We start from the raw sequence: 19,622 nt of genomic DNA, 5'->3' as shown, positions 1-19,622 counted from the left end.
TAATCGAAAATTTCACACCTCAGCCGACCCGACCGACCGAGACGGCCTACGGCGGACGCAGCCCCGCCCCGCACACCCCGCGCGCCTATCTGAGCTCGACGAGCCGATCGAGCTGCCTGCGCCGCTGCCGCCTGCCGCGCGCCACGCCCCGCCGCGATCTCCGTGGCCTGTTTGGCCGTTTTCCGGTTCTTGCCCAGCGTGGTCCCCCGCGCTGCGCCGCCGCTCGCCGTGAGAGCGCCTGTGCCTGTCCGGCTGCTGCTGCGGACCCCTGGACTGCGTTTTGCCGCTGGCCTGCCTGTGTTTGCCGGCCGACCGACTCCTGCCCGCGGCCTGCTGTCCGCCCGCGTGACCGCCCGCCCAGCCCGCCCGGCCGTCTGCCTGCCCGCGATGGCCCAGTACACGACCGAGGTGCTGCCTGTGCGGCGTGAGGACATTGTCTTCGCGCCCGGTGCCGCCCTGCCCACAATCGACCCCGCCACCGAGACCGCCAAGAACCTGCAGCGGGCGGTGGACCTCATCCTCGACGGCTCTGCGCCGCTGGCGGTGCCGACCGAGACGGTCTACGGACTCGGCGCCTCGGCGCTCTCGACCGACGCCGTCCGCCAGATCTTCCGGGTCAAGAACCGGCCGAGCGACAACCCGCTGATCGTGCATGTGTCGTCGGCGCAGCAGATCCGCGATGTGCTCAGGCTGGACGTGCCCGCCATCTACGAGCCCGTGCTGGCCGCGCTCTGGCCGGGGCCGCTGACGATCATCGTGCCGCTGCCGGCCGACCCGGCCGACGTGGTGGTGTCGCCGGCGTGCACGCCCGGCCAGAACACGGTCGGCGTGCGCATGCCGTCGGACGTGGTCGCGCGCGCGGTGATCGCGCTCAGCAACACGCCGATCGCAGCGCCGTCGGCCAACGCGTCCACGCGGCCGTCGTGCACGACCGCCGGCCACGTCCTGCACGACCACGACGGACGGATCCCGCTCATCCTCGACGGCGGGCCGTGCACCGTCGGCGTCGAGAGCACCGTTCTCGACGGGACCGTGTCGCCGCCGGTCGTGCTGCGGCCGGGCGGCGTGTCGGTCGAGCAGATCCGCGCGGTCGGCGGGCCGGCCTGGCGCGACGTCGTCGTCGCGCGCAAGACCGAGGCCGGCAAGAACGAGGCTGTGCGCACGCCGGGCATGAAGTACCGGCACTACTCGCCGACGGCGCGCGTCGTGCTGTTCGTGGGCGAGCCTGCGGGCGCCGACGGCGGCGCGGCCGTCGTCGGCCGCTACCTCGACAGCCTGCCGGCCGGAGCGCGCAAGATCGGCCTGCTGACGTCGGCGACGTTCGACTACGCGCTGTGGCCGCCGGCCGCACGTGACCGCATCACGTGGCCCGAGGAGCTCGGCCGCACCGGCGCCGACATCTCGCGCAACCTGTTTGCCAAGCTGCGCGAGATCGACGAGCGCGGCGCGGACGTGATTCTGGTCGAGGGCGTCGGCGACGAGGCCGAGGGCCTGGCCATCATGAACCGCCTGCGCAAGGCGGCGTCGGAGATCTTTGAGGCCGGGACGCACACGGTCAAGGCTGCGTGAGCCGCACGCCGTGCGGCGTTGTCCGCGGCCCCCCGCAACCGGCCGCCGGACCGCCTCGTAACCGGGTCACCTGTTACCCGTTACCCGTTACCTGTGCCGCCCCCACAGGGCGCGTAACCCGCATGACGTGTATAAAAGTCCTTTATTCATACCGCAAACATACTGCCGCTTGGCGGCCACCGGAGTGCTATTTTACATGTCTAGACGTTGGTGCTGTAGCCCTGCGCCCAGGCCTTGCGGCGGACCACAAACTTGCGGACCTCGTCGCCAATGAGCACGGTGCTCGTCAGACAGGCCAGTGTCGCCAGATCCTTGAGCGCCAGAGCCTCGGTCTGGAAGATGCGCTGGAGGAACGGCACGTAGATGACCGCGGCCTGGCCGAGTAGCGAGCCCGCGACCGCCAGATTGAAGATCTTGTTCGAGAACAAGCCGATCTTGAACACGGACTTGCCCTCGGACCGGCAGGCCAGGGCGTTGAACATGTCGAAGAAGACGAAGCAGGTGAAGGTCATGGTGGTGTCGCGCGACGTGACCACGCCGTCCTTCATCTCGAGGCGGTACACAAACAGGGTGCCGATGACAATGAAGACGGCCGACTGCAGGCACCGCTTGAGCACCTTGGCGGTCAGGATCTTGGCGTTGCGCTGGCGCGGCGGCCGCGTCATGATGGCCGGGTCCACGGGCTCGACGCCGAGCGACTGCGCCGGCGGACCGTCCATGAGGATGTTGATCCACAGGATCTGCATGGCGTTGAGCGGGTTCGGGAGCCCGACGGTCGTCGCCAGCGCGACCAGCGTCAGCGCCGCAATCGACGTCGACAGCTGGAACGTGATGAAGTTCTGGATGTTGGAGAAGATGGCCTTGCCCTCCTCGATCGCCGAGAGGATTGTCGAGAAGTCGTCGTCGGTCAGGATCATGTCTGCGGCCTCCTTGGCCACGTCCGTGCCCATGATGCCCATGCTGATGCCGATGTCGGCCATCTTGAGCGCCGGCGCGTCGTTCACGCCGTCGCCGGTCATGGCCACGACGTCGCCACGGCCCTGCAGCGCGCGCACGATCTTGAGCTTGTGCTCGGGCGTGGCGCGCGCGAACACCGTCACCGACGAGATCGCGTTCTGCAGCTCCTCCTCGCTGAGCTGGTCGAGCGTCTCGCCCTTCATGACGGCCTTGTCGCCGGCAAACATCGGCAGGCCAATGTTCTTGGCGATCGACGTCGCCGTGACCTCTGAGTCGCCCGTGATCATGATGATCTTGACGCCGCCCTGCGTCAGGCGCCACAGCGACTTGGCCACGTCCTTGCGCGGCGGGTCAAACATGCCCATCAGGCCCGTGAACGTCAGGTTGGCCGGCTCGGCCGAGCTCTCGCCCGACGCCGTCGCAAAACCGATCACGCGCAGGCCCTGGCGGGCCATACCCTCGGCCGCGGCCAAGATCTCAGCATGCCGCTTCTCGTCCAGGGGCACCGCCTTGCCGTCGTGCGCCATCACGCTCGTGCAGAACTTGAGCACGATCTCAAACGCACCCTTGACGTGCACCGTCGCCGCCGACGTGTCGTTGATCTTGGTCGCCACGCCCATCCACTTGCGCGTCGACGAGAACGGCGTCTCCTGCACGCGCACACGCGACGGCCGCACGTCCTCCAGGCCAAACTTCTCCATGACCTCGGCCAGCGCAATGTCCGTCGGCGAGCCGATGTACTTGCCCTCGTCCGACACGAACTGCGAGTTGTTGCAGTTCGACCCAATCAGCAGCGACGTCAGCATGGCCACGTTCGACTTGGCGTCCATGCCGTCGCGCACCTCCGTCGGGTCGCTCATCTCCGCCGTCCAGAGCTTGGAGATGGTCATGTGGTTCATCGTCAGCGTGCCCGTCTTGTCCGAGCAGATCACGTTCACGCAACCGAGGGTCTCGACCGACGGCAGCCGGCGCATAATCACGCGGCGCTTGGCCATGCGCAGCACGCCCAGCGCCAGCGTCACCGTCACGATGATCGGCAGGCCCTCGGGGATGGCAGCCACGGCCAGCGACACGCCGATCGTGAACATCTCGAGCCAGTGCCGGCCCTGGAACACGCCGATGATGCAGATCACGGCGATGACGGCAAACGACATGTACGACAGGTCCTGGCCGAGCTTGTCCATCGACTGCTGCAGCGGCGTCTTGGGCTTGGCGATGTCCGACATCATGGCAAACACGGCGCCAAACTCGGTGTTGTTGCCGGTGCCGATCACAATGCCGGAGCCGTTGCCGTGACGCACGAGCGTGCCCATGAACGCCACCGACTTGCGCTCGTTTACAGGCACGATTCCGGGGTAGAACTGAGCCGAGTCCACCGGCTCGGCGTGCTTCGCCACCGGGTCGTTCTCGCCCGTCAGGTTGCTCTCGTCGATCTCGAGATCAACGGACTTGCTGATGCGCAGGTCCGCAGGGATCCGGTCGCCCACCGAAAACGTCACCAGGTCACCGGGCACCAGCGTGGACGCCATCACCGTCGACGTGTGCGGTCCGCGGATGATGTGCGCATGGTGCGGCACCAGTCGGGTCAGCGCCTCCAGCGACTTCTCCGACCGGTACTCCTGCACAAAGCCCACGGTGACGACGATCAGGATCGCCGCCGTGATCGACACGGCGTCGTTGAAGTTGCCCATCAGAAACGAGATGCCGGCCGAGGCCAGCAGCAGGATGATCAGCGGATTCTCGTAGAACTGCTGGAAGAACCGCTTGACGATCGAGTCCTTCTCCTCGCCGGCCAATTCGTTGGCGCCGTGTACATTGCGCCGGTACGACGCATCCTGCGCGCTCTCAATGCCGCCAGTAAGCGACGTCCGCAGCCGCGCGGCGGTCTCGCTCGCCGTGAGCGAGCAGTACGTCGCCGACGGCGAGTTCGTCGTCGGCTGCGTATTCTGCAGCGTCACAAGGGGAATCGGGTCCATCCTGGAGCTGGCACGCCGTCGATAGGGTCTGCAGCAAGCGTGACGGCCGGGGCCGATTCGTGTCTGCGAGGGCCTGTCACAGTCAGTTCGACGCTCTGCCACGCGCCGCGCCGCCCGGGAGTTGGCGACCGCAATTGCCACACGCGCCGCCGGGCCGCGCCCGTGCCGCATGCCGCTGACCGCCGCCTGCGAGCGCCGCCGCCCTTCGGTCGCCGATTCCGGGCTTATCTGCGCCGCGCGTCTCTGCCATACCTTTGCGAGGGCGGGTCTGGGACCCTGCCGAAACTGAGCAAGCGGAGCAGAGAGTTTGGTCTCTGCTGTACCTGAGGCCGGAGTTGGGCCTGGCGATGCGATGTCTGGTCGACAAGTCGATGCCACTGTGCGCGCACAATCTGACCTGGACAGAAGAGCCTGCCGAAAAACAGGGATTTGAAACGGTGAGCACAGCCTTGCTGGAGGTTAGGTTACGCTATGCGGCGTATGCATCCGTCCGGGTAAGTCGTCTCGTTGGGGATCTGTCGCAGTTGTTGGCTCCGGGCAAGCCGCACAGCCGGACCCGGTCCAGCCGAGCACGGACCTGCCGCGGACCCGCAGCGGACCTGCCGGCAGCGATCGCACCGGTCGGCTCGCGGCAGCCCGGCCCTGACTGGCTGATGGCGCGCAGCGTTGCACAAGTGGAGCGCTGGCAAACTCTAAATCGCTGGGTACCATTGAGCGCGCCAGGGGCTACTTTGGCGGCTGGTTGCACAGGGCGGCGCCCACGCTACGCGGCAGCGTTGATCTCGGCGGCCGGCGGCGGTCCCTGGGCCCTCCGGGCAGCGGCGACTGCTGACGCACCACCGCCGGCCCTGTCCCTGCGGCGTGCTTGAAAGTGTGTTTGCCGTTGCCGTTGGTGTCCCCCCCCTCCCCCGGCGGCGATCGCTGGCTGTACGGACCCATCACGGGCCGAGTACCCGCATGCACAAACCCGCAGCCGCCGGGTCGCGCACGAGCCCTTGCCACAACGCCGGCCACCACCGTCATGCAGCGCGCCAACCCATTGTGGTGACCTGCAGCGCGGCGAGCCCCGCCTGTCTATAATGGTGGGCGGCGGACCGCCGACGCAAACCAGCACGCTGTCTGCCGGTCGGCGGTGCGTTGGCTGCTCGCGTGGCCCGTGGCGGTCTACAGCCGGCCCGCGTAGTCACTTGCCGGCTCGCGAATCTGGTAGATGGCGGTCGGCAGGAGGATGCATGTCTGACAAGGCGGTCGCTGTTCCCGGCGATGACGCGCTGCTCAGGATGTCTACGCGCCCGCGCGCCGTCCGTCCGGCTGCCCCGCTGGTCCTGTCGACCGGAGGACTTGGCGGGCCTCGATCATCGTCGCCTATCGAGAGCACCACCAGTAGAGTGCGGTGGCCGCCGGCGGTGCTGCGCCGCCGCCAGTATCTTATCGCGCCGCGCAGCCGCCTAGTCCGGTAGGCGCCCGCTGAGATCACTCAGCTTATGAATGCTGACAGCCACTTTCACGTGGAAACGCCTAGACAATTGTGGCGACCGCAGATAGCAGCTGTTCAGTCAGCACGCTAGACGCGTGCCGGCAAACACCGAACCCTTGTCGGCCGTTGCCTGGTCGTATCAGCCGGACTGCGGGGTCGTCGCCGGTCGCCGCCGCCGTCTAGCGTCAGCACACGCCCAGCGGCCGGCCCAGGAACGGCTCTGCCTATCTGACCGTCCCGGGCGTGCGCTGGCACGGCCGGGGCACCGTGTTGACCCCCGCCGATCGGCTAGAAAGACGATCAGCAGACTTTTTGCTGGCATGAAGCAGCCGATCAGTCCGTGGTCCGATCATCAGCCGGCAAGCCGAGCATCAGCCGAGCATCACCATCACCAGCGCGCGCGGCGCTAACTCGCGTAGAGCGCTGCAGGCAGACACGTCTGGCGCGAGAAACAGCGTTGGCCGTGCGCCCGCCATGCGTCCGTCATGACGGCCGCCAGAGCAATTGCCTTGTCCCTGTATCAAGACCTGCCTGCATATCCTGCAGCAGGGCTGTGGACCGGTCAGCGGGCGCCCAGAGAGACAATTGGGTTCAGTCGCCCGCGCTGGGCCAATGGTAGGCCCGTACGGCGGTGCATTGATGCAGGGAGTTCAGCCGTCCATCAATTTTTCCCCCAACCAGCCTATCAGACGCGTCGATCTGCAGAGACGCGTCTCCACCAAACACCCTATCAAACATTCTACCAAACATTCTACCAAACATTCTGCCAAACGCGGTCCCGTCGACGACTCCGCCTTGGCTCCTGTGCAGCCGCCGTAGATCCTATCCGTGTATATACCGGCAGCAATTCCCACCGTCCGCGAGCCAGGCCTGAAATTGGCAGAACCCCAATGAGACAAAGGGCCATTGAGCAGGCTGTGCAGCCGCTTTGTGAGCCGATGACTACGACGGCCTCAATGCTGTGCAACCGACGGTCACGGAACGGACGCGACGTGACTGGGTGACGGCTGCCGCGCGAGACGCTGGTACACAGTCGTCGATGCCGGCCCCGGAGCCTCCCAGCGAGGGCTATCAGCGCGCCATTGCGTGCGGTGCTCTACAGGCTGCGCCTGCCGCTGCCGCGGTCGTGCTGCAGGTATGCGGGCAGGTCAGCCGAAGTGGCCGCGGCCCAACCGCGCCCTGCGCCGCGTCTGTGCGGCGCCGCATGGGTGGACGCGTCGACGCGTTTATCACGTGACATGCACGGCGCGGGGCTCCTTGCCGCGATCTCGTCACATCGCCCCTGGCAGAGCGCAGGCCGCGACATGCCGGCGCACAGGCCGGCCCGGGCGTCGGCTATAAAGCCGATGGCGACGCGCCAGTGTTCAAGCAACCACCGCCCCAGCGACACGGCCCCGAGACCCCGCACACGTACCGCCCAGCCGGCCCGAGCCGAACGCGAACCATGAGACCACGCCCACTCCAGCGGCCCCCGGACTTGGTCCTGCCCCACACGGCCTTTCCCCAGCCGTCGGCCAGCTACGTGTTCTCGCCCGAGAGCATGTTCATGCGCGACGAGCGCTATCCGACGTTCCGCCGCGTCTCGGCCACCGCTGCGGCCGCTGCAGCAGTCGCGGCGGCCGCCTCGGCGACGTCGCACGGCTTCCTGACGCCCACGCTGCACATGCCTGCCGCGGCGCTGTCGCCGCTATCGCCGCTGGCGCCGGACGACGACGAGGACCGGCGGCGGGGCCCGGCGGCACCCTGGACCGCGGACCAGGACGCGTTGCTGCGCAAAGTAGGCACCCACGCGCGACCGTGCTGACCCCAGACCTTTGACGCGTTGACGGCGAATCCGACGCTGGCGCCGCTCGGGCGCTCCACGCTCCCGTTTGGGTTGGCCAACAAGGTGGCCCGCGCGTCGATCAAGCGCGCCCGGGCGCTCGGCCTGCCGTTCGAACACTCAGTCTCGGAAGCGCGCCGCCGCATGCAGACGCTGTACCGGGGCAAGACGCGCGTGCCGATCTCGCTTGGGGCGGCACGCGCCCCCCGCGTGGAGCGTCCTGGATCGGCCGGAACCACGGCGACGGACTCGTCCGGCGACCGCATACTTAATCTCTGGGACCTCCCCATCCAGTGGCTCACCAAGTCGGCCAACACGCCGTCCGGAACACCACCATATGCTTCGCTGCAGTCGCCTTTTCACGAGTATTTTCCTGATACCCACCGGCCACAGCTGCCCCGCTACATGACGCGTCCGGCGGCCCCGCCCGCCTACGCGTTCCCTGGGCGATCCCCCAGCACGGCGTCGTCTTCACCGTCGTCGTCGGACACGCTGGGGACGTCGTCAAGCCTGGGCAGCTTCCGCTCGGCCTCGCGCGTCCACCACGACCTGGACGGCCACGACGACTACTTTCGTCACATGGACACGCTCGACTACCCGCACTATGCCAAGCAACGCGTCTTTGGCTAAGACGCTGGGCGGCCTGCCGGCCGGCTCCGCGCGCGGGCGACCGCGCGTGCCATCTACTACCATTTACCGCTATTTACCGCTATTTATTGCCACCTAGTTATTTACCGTCATATCTACCGCTATTTACCGCCATCTACCGCTATTTACCGCTTGTCGCCATCTACCGCCATCTACCGCCATCTTGGTCATCGACCACAATCTGCCATTTAACGCCATTTACTGCCATATAGTTGCCATCTAATTGCCATTTACTGCCATATTGTGCCGCGCGCGGCTACTTGCTACATATAATTTCGTCTTATGATATCTTGCTACGGTTCGGAGTCTGTGTGGTGTTAAGGCTGCTTTATACAATGTCTTCAGGGTTCTTTTGGGTAACTGTATATACGCTGACAACGGACAATTACATGTACTACAATATATTCTTGCCTCAACGTTGGACGCGTGTGTAGCCAGCCGCACTAGCGCGCAGACAGCCGCACGCTAGTGCCGCGCCGCAGGACGTGCGGCTCACTAGTCACGTGATATTCACGTGACCAATTGAGTTTGTCGTGACGACCGCACGCAGCCCGCCCGCTTCCGCAACCCAGTCGGCGCCAGATTGCACGAGCGTAAGTACGTCGCAGGCGACCGCACCCAGCCTCGCGGCCGGACCACGGCATCCGCCTCGGCTAATTGTGTGCTGACTCCCCAGACCGCTTGGCCAGTCCACCATGGACGTTGACAATCCGATCAAAGACATCAAGGACTGCCAGACCGTGGAGGACATCGAGGCCAGCCTGACGGCGCTCCGGCAGGACTCGGCCGCGGTGACACGGTCGCTGCAGTCGCTGGTCTCGGAGACCAATCCGCGGCTGGTGCACGACCTGCAGCGGCTGGACATCCTGCGGGCGCAGCTGAGCTCGCACCACAACTCGACGCGCGCGCTGACGGCGATGCTATCGGACGCGTCGGCGGTGGCCAGCCGGCTGTCGCGGCACGTGCGGCAGCTGGACAAGGAGCAGTCGCGGGTGGCGGCGGCGACGAAGCACGTCGAGATGACGCAGGACCTGCGTAGCAACATCCAGAACATTTACGAGGCTGCGGACGTGCGCGAATGGGAGACGGTGGCCAACAGCATTCACCGGATCGATCAGCTGCCTGCAGAGGTCATCAACGGCGAATTCACCGAGCTGATGGTGCCGAGCGAACAGTACCCGGATAGCCCGAAGGAGACGCTGGCGAACGCCCGGCAGTCGTTTGGCGCGCTCTTTCTGCGCGAGTTTGAGAGCGCGGCCAAGGACAAGGACGTCGAGAAGCTGACGCGGTTCTTCAAGCTGTTTCCGCTGATCGGCAAGGAGAAGGAGGGCCTCGACAGCTACGCCAAGTTCGTGTGCACGCTGGTCGCAGACCAGAGCCGGGCCATCATGTCGAACCGGGTCGAGGGTCCGCTGTTCTTTGGCATGGCCATGTCCCGGCTCTTTGAGAACATTGCGGCGATCGTGAACCAGCACTCGCCCATCGTCGAGCGGTACTACGGCAAGGGCAAGATGAACCGGGTCATGGAACGCATCCAGCTCGAGGCCGACGCCCAGGGTGGCATCATCATCGACTCGTACATGGATGACCGCAACGTGGGCCGCAAGCTGGCCGACATCAAGAGCTACGCGTTCGGGTTCCTCGTCCAGAGCTTTCTGCCGTCGGGCATGGGCCTGGCCCGGACGATGAGCCCGTCGAACGGGAACCCGACCGGCCGCGAGGACGAAGGCGTCAACGTCCAGGAGGTCGACAAGCTGCTGTCGGAGAACGCGCTGATGCTGTCTCGCTGGAGCCTGTACTGCAAATTCATGGCGGTCAAGTGGAAGCTGCACCAGGCGGACGTGCCCGAGACGACCGAGCTTGCCGTGGACACGGTCGAGACCTCGCGGCCGATCCTGGCACACGAGCGAGCGTCTTCCAACTCGGACTCGCCCGGCGGCGCCCGGCGGCTGCGCAGCAACACGGCGTCGTCGCAGGCCATCGTGCCGGTGCTGGTGGCGCCCAAGCCGGCCAAAGACACGCTCGTGCTGCCGTCGGTGATCCAAGGCAGCAAGCTCTACTACAAGATCAACGACCGGCTCGCGCCGGCGTTCGAGACCATGGCCACGTTCTTCTTCCGGCGGTCGGTCGAGAAGGCGTTCCAGCTGGACGAGACGCCGCGGCTGAAGAACCTGCCACCGGAGCCGTCGCCGCAGTCGCCGATTATCACGTCGGCGGTCGACGACGTCATGTACGTGCTCAACGCGATCCTCGAGCGCGCCATCTCGACCGGCCAGGTCCGGTTGATCAAGAACGTGTGCGCCAACGTCCGGCGCGTGCTCGAGTCGGACTTCATCGGCATGGTCCAGCGCAAGATGCGCGACGAGACGTACCCGAAGCCGACGACGACCGGCGGCCTACCGCCGGACAACAAGGTCGACGGTTTTCTGGTGCTGATGAACAACCTGAGCGTGGGTACCGAGTACGTCGACCGGTTGGTGCAGACGCTACTGCGCGATGCCGTCGAGACCGACCAGAACGGCGCGATCCCGTTCGAGAAGGACGTCGAGGCCGTGGCCGAGGCGCTGCGCGGCCTCGCGACCTCGTTCGACGCCCGCGTCGGCCAGCTCCTGGCCGACTCGTTCCAGGTGATCTTTGTGCAGGTGGTCAAGCCGCGGCTGCGGATCATCCTGACCGAGTCGTTCAAGGACGCCAACTACCTGCCGCAGCCCGACGACGGCGCGGACGGCCCGGCCGGGGGCCAGCAGTCGGATCTGCTGCGCGTGCGCTTCGTCATGGGCTGGGACAGCGTGATGCGGCCGCTCAAGCGCATCCTGACCGAGCGCAACTATGGCAAGCTGCTGCAGACCACGGCCGAGGTGCTCTCGGACCTGCTCGAGAAGCGCGTCTGGAGTCTGTCTGGCCGGGTCAACGAGCTCGGCGCGATCCAACTCGAGCGCGACATTGCCGGCATCATCTCGTACGTGTCGCAGGGCAAGTGGTACTCGCTGCGTGAGAAATTCACGCGTGCGGCGCAGCTTGTCATGGCCATCGGCATGGACGATCCGGACCTCGAGAGCGCGGGCATCGACTGGGCGCTGACGGCCGAGGAGCGCCGCCGCGCGGCCGTGATCCGCGTCGACGAATAGAGCCCGCATGTGGCCGCATGTGAGCGCGTGTAAACTAGTGCATATACATTTCCGCTTTGGACGGCCAAGTGGCCGGCGTGGGTGCCCGGGGCGCCCAGCCGGCGCCGAGCCGGCGCCCAGTCGGGTCGCGCGGGACCGGCACGGCTGCGGCTAAGCTTTGCGGCTGCCGCTGCGCTGTTGTCACCGCGGTGCGGAGGTGACGGGCCTCGTGCCCGGCGGTCAGGGGCCGCTGAGCCCCACGACGTGATCGCTCGTGATCTGGCCGTGATCTGGCCCAGCCAGAGGCGGGTCGTGATGGGCCGTGACCGGCAGCGGCCGGCCGCGGCCCGATGGCGTGAGGGGCCCCGCACGGTGATGACCTTGGCGCGGCTGCCGAGGCCACGCGCGAGCGACGGTGCCGATGCCGCTGGCGACATCGTTGGCGACGTTGCCGGCGGCGCCGGGCGCTGCGAGGCGAGGCCCCGAGCTCGTGCTTCGACGTCATGTCAGCCGATCATGAGAAATGCCGCGCCGCACGTGGCCGGCCGCCCCGCGCGGTTCCCCGAACAGCCCCGCGCACCGGCGCCGGCCGCGGGGCGCGCGGCGGGCGGCCGGGGCCGCTGGCGTGCGGCTCGGCGGCTGGCCGTGAGTCACGCCGGGTAAGGTGCTGGCGGGCGCCACAGCGCCACGTCCGCGGTCTGTGCGGGGCCTCGGGGGACGGTCCCGAGCGGCTAAGCCCCAACGGGCGCGCCCTACGCGGCAGCGCTAGGGCGGCGGTGAGGGAATTGGGCGCCGCACGTCGGGCGGCGCAGGCAACCCCTGCGGCGTCTAATAATAGCGCAGCATGACGCGCGGTAACAGGTACCACGGCGACGCAAAGTACGCAGCGCGTCGCCAAGGTGTACGTAGCTTTGGGCGGTGGGTACACGCGGGCGTAGCGCGGTACCGTGACACAGGGTGCGTGGGTACACAGTACGACGTCAAAGTTTAGGTTACGGAGCACGGGACTTTGTCCAGATCGGGGCACTAACCGCGTCGGTCCCGGGCCCGCCCGTAGCCCGCGGAAGGCGGGCGGCAGGCCCGATAACAGCCGCAGGAAGGGCGCGGGACGGCCGCGGAGGCCGCGGGCAGGGGCGCGTGGAAAGGGGAGCCAATGGCGGGCAGGCGGGCAGCGGCGCCGGGGGAACTGGGCAGGCGCAGGCCCAAGCCGCTGGACGCGCGCGCCGGCAGCCGCCCGACGCCACACACGCCGCACAGGCGGCGGCGGCGGCGGTGCAGCCGCCACAGCCGCCCAGCCGCCACCTCCCGGAACACATGGTGGTGCCGAATTGGGTGCGTGCGGCTAGCGCGGGCGCCAGCGCTGGCGCCCGCGCGCGGTTTCGAGCCCGCCGGGACGCCCACCGCGCGGTGCGCGGTTTGCTGCCCGCCGGCGCCGGATCGCGCGGCGGTGCAGACCCGGCCGCCGGAGCTGCGGGCGCTGGCGCGCGCGCCGGGCTCGCGCCGGGCGCCGGCCGGCGCGCGAGCCGCACAGCCGGCGCGCGCGGGTCCGTTTACGGCCCCGTCCGGCCCGAATTGGGACAATCGCGGGTCACCCGCGGGCGCACCCAACTAGCCTGCGCGGCGTACCCTGGGCCAGCCGGGCGGTCGCTTCGACCTTCTTGGCCCGTAATTGTTTAAACTGTCTTGATTATTGCATTTGATTGTTCCAGCGGCAACCGCGGGCGATCTAAAGGTACGCAAAAACTCAAACCTTAATTCGCATCGAGGGTACTGAGTCACGGCAGCGGCGTGACCTGCTGTGACCGGCTAGCTGGCGTGCGGCCGGGTCTATTCTGGTGGTACCCGCTAACTCCATGCGACCGCCCGGGAGCACATGGCGCTGGCCACCGCCCGGCAGGCGCCAGCGCGGCGGCACCGGGCGCGCAGCGGCGGGCCCGCTGCCACGGGCCTGCTGCCACGGGCCTGCTGCCACGGGCCTGCTGCCACGGGCGCGCGCGGCCGGACGCGAACGCCCGCAGGGCCGAGCCGCGGATCTGCGGCTGGCGGGCGCGGCGCGCGGCCGGCGCCGGCGGCCAATATCAGGATCGCGGGCAGGGTCGTGTGCGGAGCGGCCGCGGCGCGGCGCGCTATAAATTCGCGGCGCTCCCGGCTGAGCAGTCCTCCGATAGCACGTATATATTTAAACAGGCCGAAAGACTCGTCTCTTTTACCACCAATCTCTTCTTCGCATCCGCCGATCTCCTTCTGCCGTGACCTGCTAATTGCTGCAGAGCCGTGCCTGCCAGACCTAGGACCTGATGCCTGTTTCCACGTTCCCCATATCGCCGATGCCGCGGTCCGCCGTGGGCACGCCGGCGGCGTCGTCGACGCACCTGTCGCTGGGCGGCCAGCAGCTGAGCGCGCTGGACCACCCCAAGGTCGTCAAGGGCTCGACGCCGTTCTACGTGGCCAAGCCGTTTGTCGGCAAGGACGCCCAGATGGAGGAGGGTACGTGGGGCCGCGGCCGCGCTGACGGCAGTCATGGACGAGCTCGACGGCAAGGGATTCATCCCCGACAACCTGATTGAGTCCGAGACGAAGGTACGTGCCGATTGAGCGCGCTGACGGCAGTGGTTCTACTCGGATCTGGGCATCGACGGTAAGCCCCTGCGCGGCGCGCGGGCGCCCCTGCGTGCGGTCGGCCTTGGGGCTGCTGCCATCCTGTCTCAGCCGCGCCACAGGTGATCCGTGCGGGATGGCGCTAGCGCGCGCCACCTGCGCCTCACCAACGGCCGCAAGTGGGCGCCGTGGGAGCGCGCCCTAACCCGCGCACGGACGCGGATGCCCAGGCGGGACATCCGGCGGCGCGCGGGCGCGCGGGCCCTCGGCGTGCAGCGGCGTGCAGCGACGTGCAGCGGCCTGCAGCTGTCAGCGGCGCCCCGTCCTCCCCCCGGACCCAGCTGACCGCAGACCTCTACTTCGCGACCGAGTCCGTCCAGAACATCGCCAAGCAGATCCTCTCGATCTACGGCGCCAAGGTCGCCGCCTACACCCGCGACGACAAGAAGCTCGAGATCCGTCTCGACCGCGAGGGCGACGACCACGCCGTCTACATCGACACGTCGGTCCCCGGCGCGGCCAACCTCAGCGGCCCCCAGTACGAGGCCCGCATCGACGACAAGTACCTCAATGGGTCCAGCCCCGCCCGCGCGTACCGCGTCGAGACGTTCCGCTCGATGGTCAAGTCCAACGCCGACTCGGACGAGAGCCAGCAGTTCCGGTGCTACTTTGTCTACCAGTGCGACTTCTCGGACCCCAGCCCCGACAGCGACGAGACCCGCATGGACGTCATCGCCGACAAGCTCTTCCTCGAGAAGGCCTCGGACAACACCAAGGCCATCTACCAGGACCTCATCGACGAGGCCGTCCAGCGCGCCGGCCCGGTCATCGAGATGCTCGAGGTCGAGGGCACGGACGAGCGCCGGGTGGTGATCGCGTACCGCCAGGGCTCGGCGTCCAACTTCTTCTCGGCGTTCAGCGACCTGTACCACTACTACGGCCTGACGTCGACCCGCAAGTACGTCGAGCAGTTCTCGAACGGGATCTCGGTGCTGTGCGTCTATCTGCGGCCGTCCGGCGTCGTCGGCAAGACGTGCCCCCCCATCGAGCACTCGATCCACCAGGTCATCAAGGAGGCCTCGCTGCTCTACTGCCTGCCCAAGAACATCTACCAGGAGCGCTTCGCGCGCGGCGAGATCTCGCTGCAGGAGGCCGTCTACGCGCACTGCGTGACCATCTTCGTCACGCACTTCCTCAACCGGCTCGGCACCGAGTACTCGTCGCTGCTCGAGATCCTCGACACGTCCAACTCGGCCCACCAGGAGGTGCTCAACAAGATCAAGCGCCGGCTGCGCCAGGAGACGTTCACGCGCGAGTACATCTGCGACATCATCTCGTCCCAGATCGAGCTCGTGCAGTCGTTCTACCTGTCGTTCGCCAACACGCACTACGTGCAGTCGGTCGGCGAGGGCGACTACTTCCTGCCGACGCTGTCGTACCAGCGGATCAAGTCGGGCCACGTCAAGAACGACGAGGAGCTGCACGCGATGGTGCGGCGGTCGGCGGCCAACGACCACCACGTGATCGTCATGGACGCGTTCCACCTCTTCAACAAGCACGTGCTCAAGACCAACTTCTACACGCCGACCAAGGTCGCCCTGAGCTTCCGGCTCGACCCCGGCTTCCTGCCCGAGCTCGAGTACCCCCAGCCGCTGTACGGCATGTTCCTCGTCGTCGGCCAGGAGTTCCGCGGCTTCCACCTGCGGTTCCGCGACATCGCCCGCGGCGGCATCCGCATCGTCAAGAGCCGCAACGAGGAGGTGTACAACCTCAACGCGCGCACGCTGTTTGACGAGAACTACAACCTGGCCAGCACGCAGCAGCGCAAGAACAAGGACATTCCCGAGGGCGGGTCCAAGGGCGTGGTGCTGCTGGACTACGGCCACCAGGACAAGGAGACGGTCGCGTTCCAGAAGTACATCGACTCGATCCTGGACCTGGTCCTGCCGGGGCAGACGCCGGGGATCAAGAGCCCGATCGTGGACCTGTACAAGAAGGAGGAGATCGTGTTCATGGGCCCGGACGAGAACACGGCCGGGCTGGTGGACTGGGCGACGCTGCACGCCAAGTCGCGGGGCGCGCCGTGGTGGAAGTCGTTCTTCACGGGCAAGAGCCCGCAGCTGGGCGGGATCCCGCACGACGTGTACGGCATGACGTCGCTGTCGGTGCGCGAGTTCGTGCTCGGCATCTACCGCAAGCTCGGCGTGGACGAGCGCGCGGTGACCAAGATCCAGACGGGCGGGCCGGACGGCGACCTGGGCTCGAACGAGATCCTGCTGTCGCACGAGAAGTACGTGGCCATCGTGGACGGCTCGGGCGTGCTGGCCGACCCCGAGGGCCTGGACCGCGCCGAGCTGGTGCGGCTGGCCGGCAAGCGCGCCATGATCGCCGAGTTCGACCTGGCCAGGCTGGGCCCGCGCGGCTACCGCGTGCTGGTCGACGAGAAGGACGTGCAGCTGCCGTCGGGCGAGACCGTGTCCAACGGCACCACGTTCCGCAACCTGTTCCACCTCAAGAACGTGGGCGCGGACCTGTTTGTGCCGTGCGGCGGCCGGCCCGAGGCCATCAACATCAACAACGTGTCGCAGCTCATCACGCGCGACGGCAACGCCACGTCCGCGTACATCGTCGAGGGCGCCAACCTGTTCCTGACGCAGGAGGCCAAGCTCAAGCTCGAGCACGCGGGCTGCATCATCTTCAAGGACGCCAGCGCCAACAAGGGCGGCGTCACGTCGTCGTCGCTCGAGGTCCTGGCCTCGCTCGCCTTCGACGACGCCGAGTTCTTCGCCAACATGTGCGTGTCCGAGTCCGGCGACCTGCCCGAGTTCTACAAGGCGTACGTCAAGCAGGTGCAGACCATCATCAAGAACAACGCGCGGCTCGAGTTCGAGGCCATCTGGCGCGAGCACGCCAAGACCGGCAAGCCGCGCTCGATCCTGTCGGACGACCTCTCGAACGCCATCACCTCGCTCACCGAGGAGCTCCAGAACTCGAACCTGTGGGACGACGAGACGTTCCGCAACGCCATCCTGGCCGAGGCCCTGCCGAAGCTGCTGCTGGACAAGCTCGGCCTGGCGACCATCATCGAGCGCGTGCCGCTGGCGTACATGAAGTCCATCTTCGGCTCGTACCTCGCCGGCCGCTTCGTGTACGAGTTCGGCGCCGAGCCCGGCCAGTTCGCGTTCTTCGAGTTCATGACCAACAAGCAGCGCACGCACTAGGCCTGTAGGCCCACGCCCGTCTGAGGCAGACGGCGCGAGAGACTGAAGAGACGCAAAAATACATATGTTACGCTAGCCCTACTCGTCGTCGTCGTCGTCGTCGTCGTCGACGTCGCCGCCGGCCTCGTCGTCGTCGTCGCCGGCGCCGGCGCGCGACAGCTCCGACTTCTTGATGTCGAGCTCCTGCCGGAGCTTCTTGACGACCTCGAGGAACCGGTTGCGCAGGATCGGGTTGTTGGCGTTCTCGGCGTCCTTCTCCTTGCTGCGGATCGTGACCTCGAGCTCGGAGATCTCCTCGCGCAGGAGCTGCTCGTGGTGCATCGCCTCGAGCTCCTCCTCGTCCATGCCCTTCTTCTTGGTGTCGTCGTCGTCGTCGTCGTCGTCGTCGTCGTCGTCGTCGTCGTCCTCCTCGTCGTCGTCCTCCTCGCCGAAGAGGCCCTCGTCGCCCTCGCCGTCCTCGCCGTCCTCGCCGTCCTCGGCCTCGTCCTCCTCGGCCTGCGCGTCCTCCGTGCCCATCCGGCTGTACGGCTTGAGCATGTTGTAGTCGGCGTCGCTCAGCGCCTGCGACGCCTCGCGCGTCGCCTGGTCCCCGCCCGTGCTCTCGTCGTCCGGCGCGCGCGCCGGCGACCGGTCCGGCCGGTCGCCGTCCTCGCTGCCGCCGTCGTCCTCGTCCTCGTCGTCCTTGCCGGCCCGGGGCTCGTCCTCGGCCTTCTTCTTCTTGGGCTTGGTGAACTTGAGGATCACGCCCGACTTGGGCTTCGGCGCCGCCGGCTCCGGCACCTTGTAGATCCGCCGCCGGAACCGCCGCTGGCGCACGAACTTCATCGGCGGCGTGATCCCGTGGGGGTACGCGTACATGTCCTTGCCCCGCGCCGCCTGCTCGTGCGGGTTCTGCCGCACCGGCTCCGCCGCCGGCGCCGCCGGCTTCAGGTTCGGCAGCACCCGCGCCAGCGTCGGCGACTCGAACCCGGCCACGTCGCCCTCGCCCCCGATCTTCTCCACCACCAGCAGCATCTGGCAGATGTCGGCCACCTTGAAGATGTTCTTGCGGTCCAGCGTCTTCTGCGCCTCGATGATGCACGGCAGGTCCACCAGCATCGCGTAGTACGCCCGGTCCTGGATGCCCACCATCGCCCTGCGCCCGTCCTTGAACTTGATCACGACGTCGCCCATCGCGCCCTCCTCCACCGCCTTGCGCATCGTCTCCAGGTCCGCGCTGCGCTCCTCCCACGTCTCGCTCCCGCGGAAGCTCTCCATCTCGAACCGCACGATCACGCCCTCCTCGATCAGCGGGTCGTCCTCGCGGTCCGGCGCCTCCGAGTCGTAGCCCTGCCCGGGCTGCCGCACCGGCTTGACCCGGATCCGCGGCAGCCCGTGCTTCTTGGGCGCGCCGGCCTTGAGCGTCACCACCGGCGCCGGCGGCGGCTTGATCGAGATCCGCGGCGTCACCGTGATCGACCGTTCGTCCTCCTCCTCGTACGTGTCTGCCTTGGCCCCGCGCTTTTTGGGCTTGCGTGTCTGCCGCTTGGCCTTGCCGCCCTCATCGCCGCCCTTGCCTTTGGGCGTGGCCTCGCCCTCGCCGGCAGACTCGGCCTTGGGACTGCTGCTCTTGGACGTCAGCTTGAGCCTGATCATTGTGATGGCTGCTCGATGTCGATGGCCGCGAGTGCCGCTGCTGCCGCTGCGCTTTGCTGCGCTCTGCTACCCTCGTCTGGCGCTGTCGCCTGACCGCCTGTGCCTGACCCTGATCGGCCTCTGCTCTGCTCCGCGCTATGCTCTGCCGATGGGATCGACGCTGCTGCCTGCGCTGCGCCGTTCGATCTGGATGTTTGGTGCGATCTGTAGTGACGCGCGGGCGTCACAATTTTTTAATTTTGGTGGTTAGGCTCTGCGCCGCACAGCGTGCGGCGCAACGTCCCACGCGCACCACGCCCCGTGGCTCCTGCGAAGCGGCGACGCCGCGGCCGGCGAGCCTCCGGCGGCGACTCCGTCGAGGGTGGCTGCCCTGCGGGCAGACTCGAGCCGGGCCAGCACATTTACCGGCTCCGTGCGGCTATATGCCGCACGCCGTGCGGCTCGCGACCGCACATCCTCGTAGACCCTGCCCGCAGGGCAGCTACCCTCGACGGAGTCGCCGCCGGGGGCGCGGGCGCGGGGGGGGCGGCCCCCGGGGCGCCGCCCGCGGGGGGGGGGGGCCGGGGGGCGCCCCCGGCGGGGGGGGCGGAATACGAAGACCCCCACGCCGCC

General features: G+C 67.6%; 6 protein-coding genes across 6 annotated transcripts; 4 read left to right on the top strand and 2 right to left on the bottom strand.

Moving 5' to 3' along the window:
- The first annotated feature begins 4 nt into the window (after nucleotides 1-4).
- V1510DRAFT_409042 (DHBP synthase RibB-like alpha/beta domain-containing protein) lies at nucleotides 5-1,773 on the top strand. The gene has a single exon (XM_066932515.1). It carries the CDS (start codon nucleotides 388-390, stop codon nucleotides 1,567-1,569), a length of 1,182 nt encoding a protein of 393 aa, XP_066791725.1. The 5' UTR covers nucleotides 5-387; the 3' UTR covers nucleotides 1,570-1,773.
- On the bottom strand, nucleotides 1,693-4,664 carry V1510DRAFT_409041 (uncharacterized protein). Its single transcript, XM_066932514.1, has one exon. It carries the CDS (start codon nucleotides 4,500-4,502, stop codon nucleotides 1,770-1,772), a length of 2,733 nt encoding a protein of 910 aa, XP_066791724.1. The 5' UTR covers nucleotides 4,503-4,664; the 3' UTR covers nucleotides 1,693-1,769.
- A 2,479-nt stretch (nucleotides 4,665-7,143) lies between these two features.
- On the top strand, nucleotides 7,144-8,431 carry V1510DRAFT_427726 (uncharacterized protein; the record flags this gene model as incomplete). Its single annotated transcript, XM_066935225.1, has 3 exons — nucleotides 7,144-7,756; nucleotides 7,790-8,166; nucleotides 8,260-8,431. Exons 1-3 carry the CDS (start codon nucleotides 7,424-7,426, stop codon nucleotides 8,429-8,431), a joined length of 882 nt encoding a protein of 293 aa, XP_066791723.1. The 5' UTR covers nucleotides 7,144-7,423.
- A 595-nt stretch (nucleotides 8,432-9,026) lies between these two features.
- On the top strand, nucleotides 9,027-11,636 carry V1510DRAFT_409033 (COG4 transport protein-domain-containing protein). The gene has a single exon (XM_066932513.1). The coding sequence runs from the start codon at nucleotides 9,145-9,147 to the stop codon at nucleotides 11,575-11,577; it is 2,433 nt and encodes an 810-aa protein (XP_066791722.1). The 5' UTR covers nucleotides 9,027-9,144; the 3' UTR covers nucleotides 11,578-11,636.
- A 2,008-nt stretch (nucleotides 11,637-13,644) lies between these two features.
- Nucleotides 13,645-17,450, top strand: V1510DRAFT_409029 (Glutamate/Leucine/Phenylalanine/Valine dehydrogenase-domain-containing protein). The gene is made up of 4 exons (XM_066932512.1): nucleotides 13,645-14,043; nucleotides 14,075-14,136; nucleotides 14,167-14,194; nucleotides 14,506-17,450. Exons 1-4 carry the CDS (start codon nucleotides 13,854-13,856, stop codon nucleotides 17,373-17,375), a joined length of 3,150 nt encoding a protein of 1,049 aa, XP_066791721.1. The 5' UTR covers nucleotides 13,645-13,853; the 3' UTR covers nucleotides 17,376-17,450.
- On the bottom strand, nucleotides 16,996-19,122 carry V1510DRAFT_1765 (TAFII55 protein conserved region-domain-containing protein). The gene has a single exon (XM_066930396.1). It carries the CDS (start codon nucleotides 19,008-19,010, stop codon nucleotides 17,454-17,456), a length of 1,557 nt encoding a protein of 518 aa, XP_066791720.1. The 5' UTR covers nucleotides 19,011-19,122; the 3' UTR covers nucleotides 16,996-17,453.
- Between the last annotated feature and the right edge of the window lie 500 nt (nucleotides 19,123-19,622).

The sequence above is a fragment of the Dipodascopsis tothii genome, assembly GCF_038497935.1.
Source record: "Dipodascopsis tothii strain CBS 759.85 unplaced genomic scaffold V1510scaffold_1, whole genome shotgun sequence".
NCBI classification, from domain to species: Eukaryota; Fungi; Ascomycota; class Lipomycetes; order Lipomycetales; family Lipomycetaceae; genus Neoaidaea; species Neoaidaea tothii.
The sequence above is the reverse complement of the archived record's forward strand: the minus strand, read 5'-3'. Positions and strand labels throughout refer to the sequence as shown.

Bases quoted from the DNA above. Each gene is read 5' to 3' on its own strand.
- V1510DRAFT_409033 (XM_066932513.1), top strand. From the start codon at position 9,145: ATGGACGTTGACAATCCGATCAAAGACATCAAGGACTGCCAGACCGTG.
- V1510DRAFT_409041 (XM_066932514.1), bottom strand. From the start codon at position 4,502: ATGGACCCGATTCCCCTTGTGACGCTGCAGAATACGCAGCCGACGACG.
- V1510DRAFT_409042 (XM_066932515.1), top strand. From the start codon at position 388: ATGGCCCAGTACACGACCGAGGTGCTGCCTGTGCGGCGTGAGGACATT.
- V1510DRAFT_1765 (XM_066930396.1), bottom strand. From the start codon at position 19,010: ATGATCAGGCTCAAGCTGACGTCCAAGAGCAGCAGTCCCAAGGCCGAG.
- V1510DRAFT_409029 (XM_066932512.1), top strand. From the start codon at position 13,854: ATGCCTGTTTCCACGTTCCCCATATCGCCGATGCCGCGGTCCGCCGTG. The intron at 14,137-14,166 runs GTACGTGCCGAT...CGCTGACGGCAG, and splicing joins TGATTGAGTCCGAGACGAAG to TGGTTCTACTCGGATCTGGG. The intron at 14,195-14,505 runs GTAAGCCCCTGC...AGCTGACCGCAG, and splicing joins CTCGGATCTGGGCATCGACG to ACCTCTACTTCGCGACCGAG.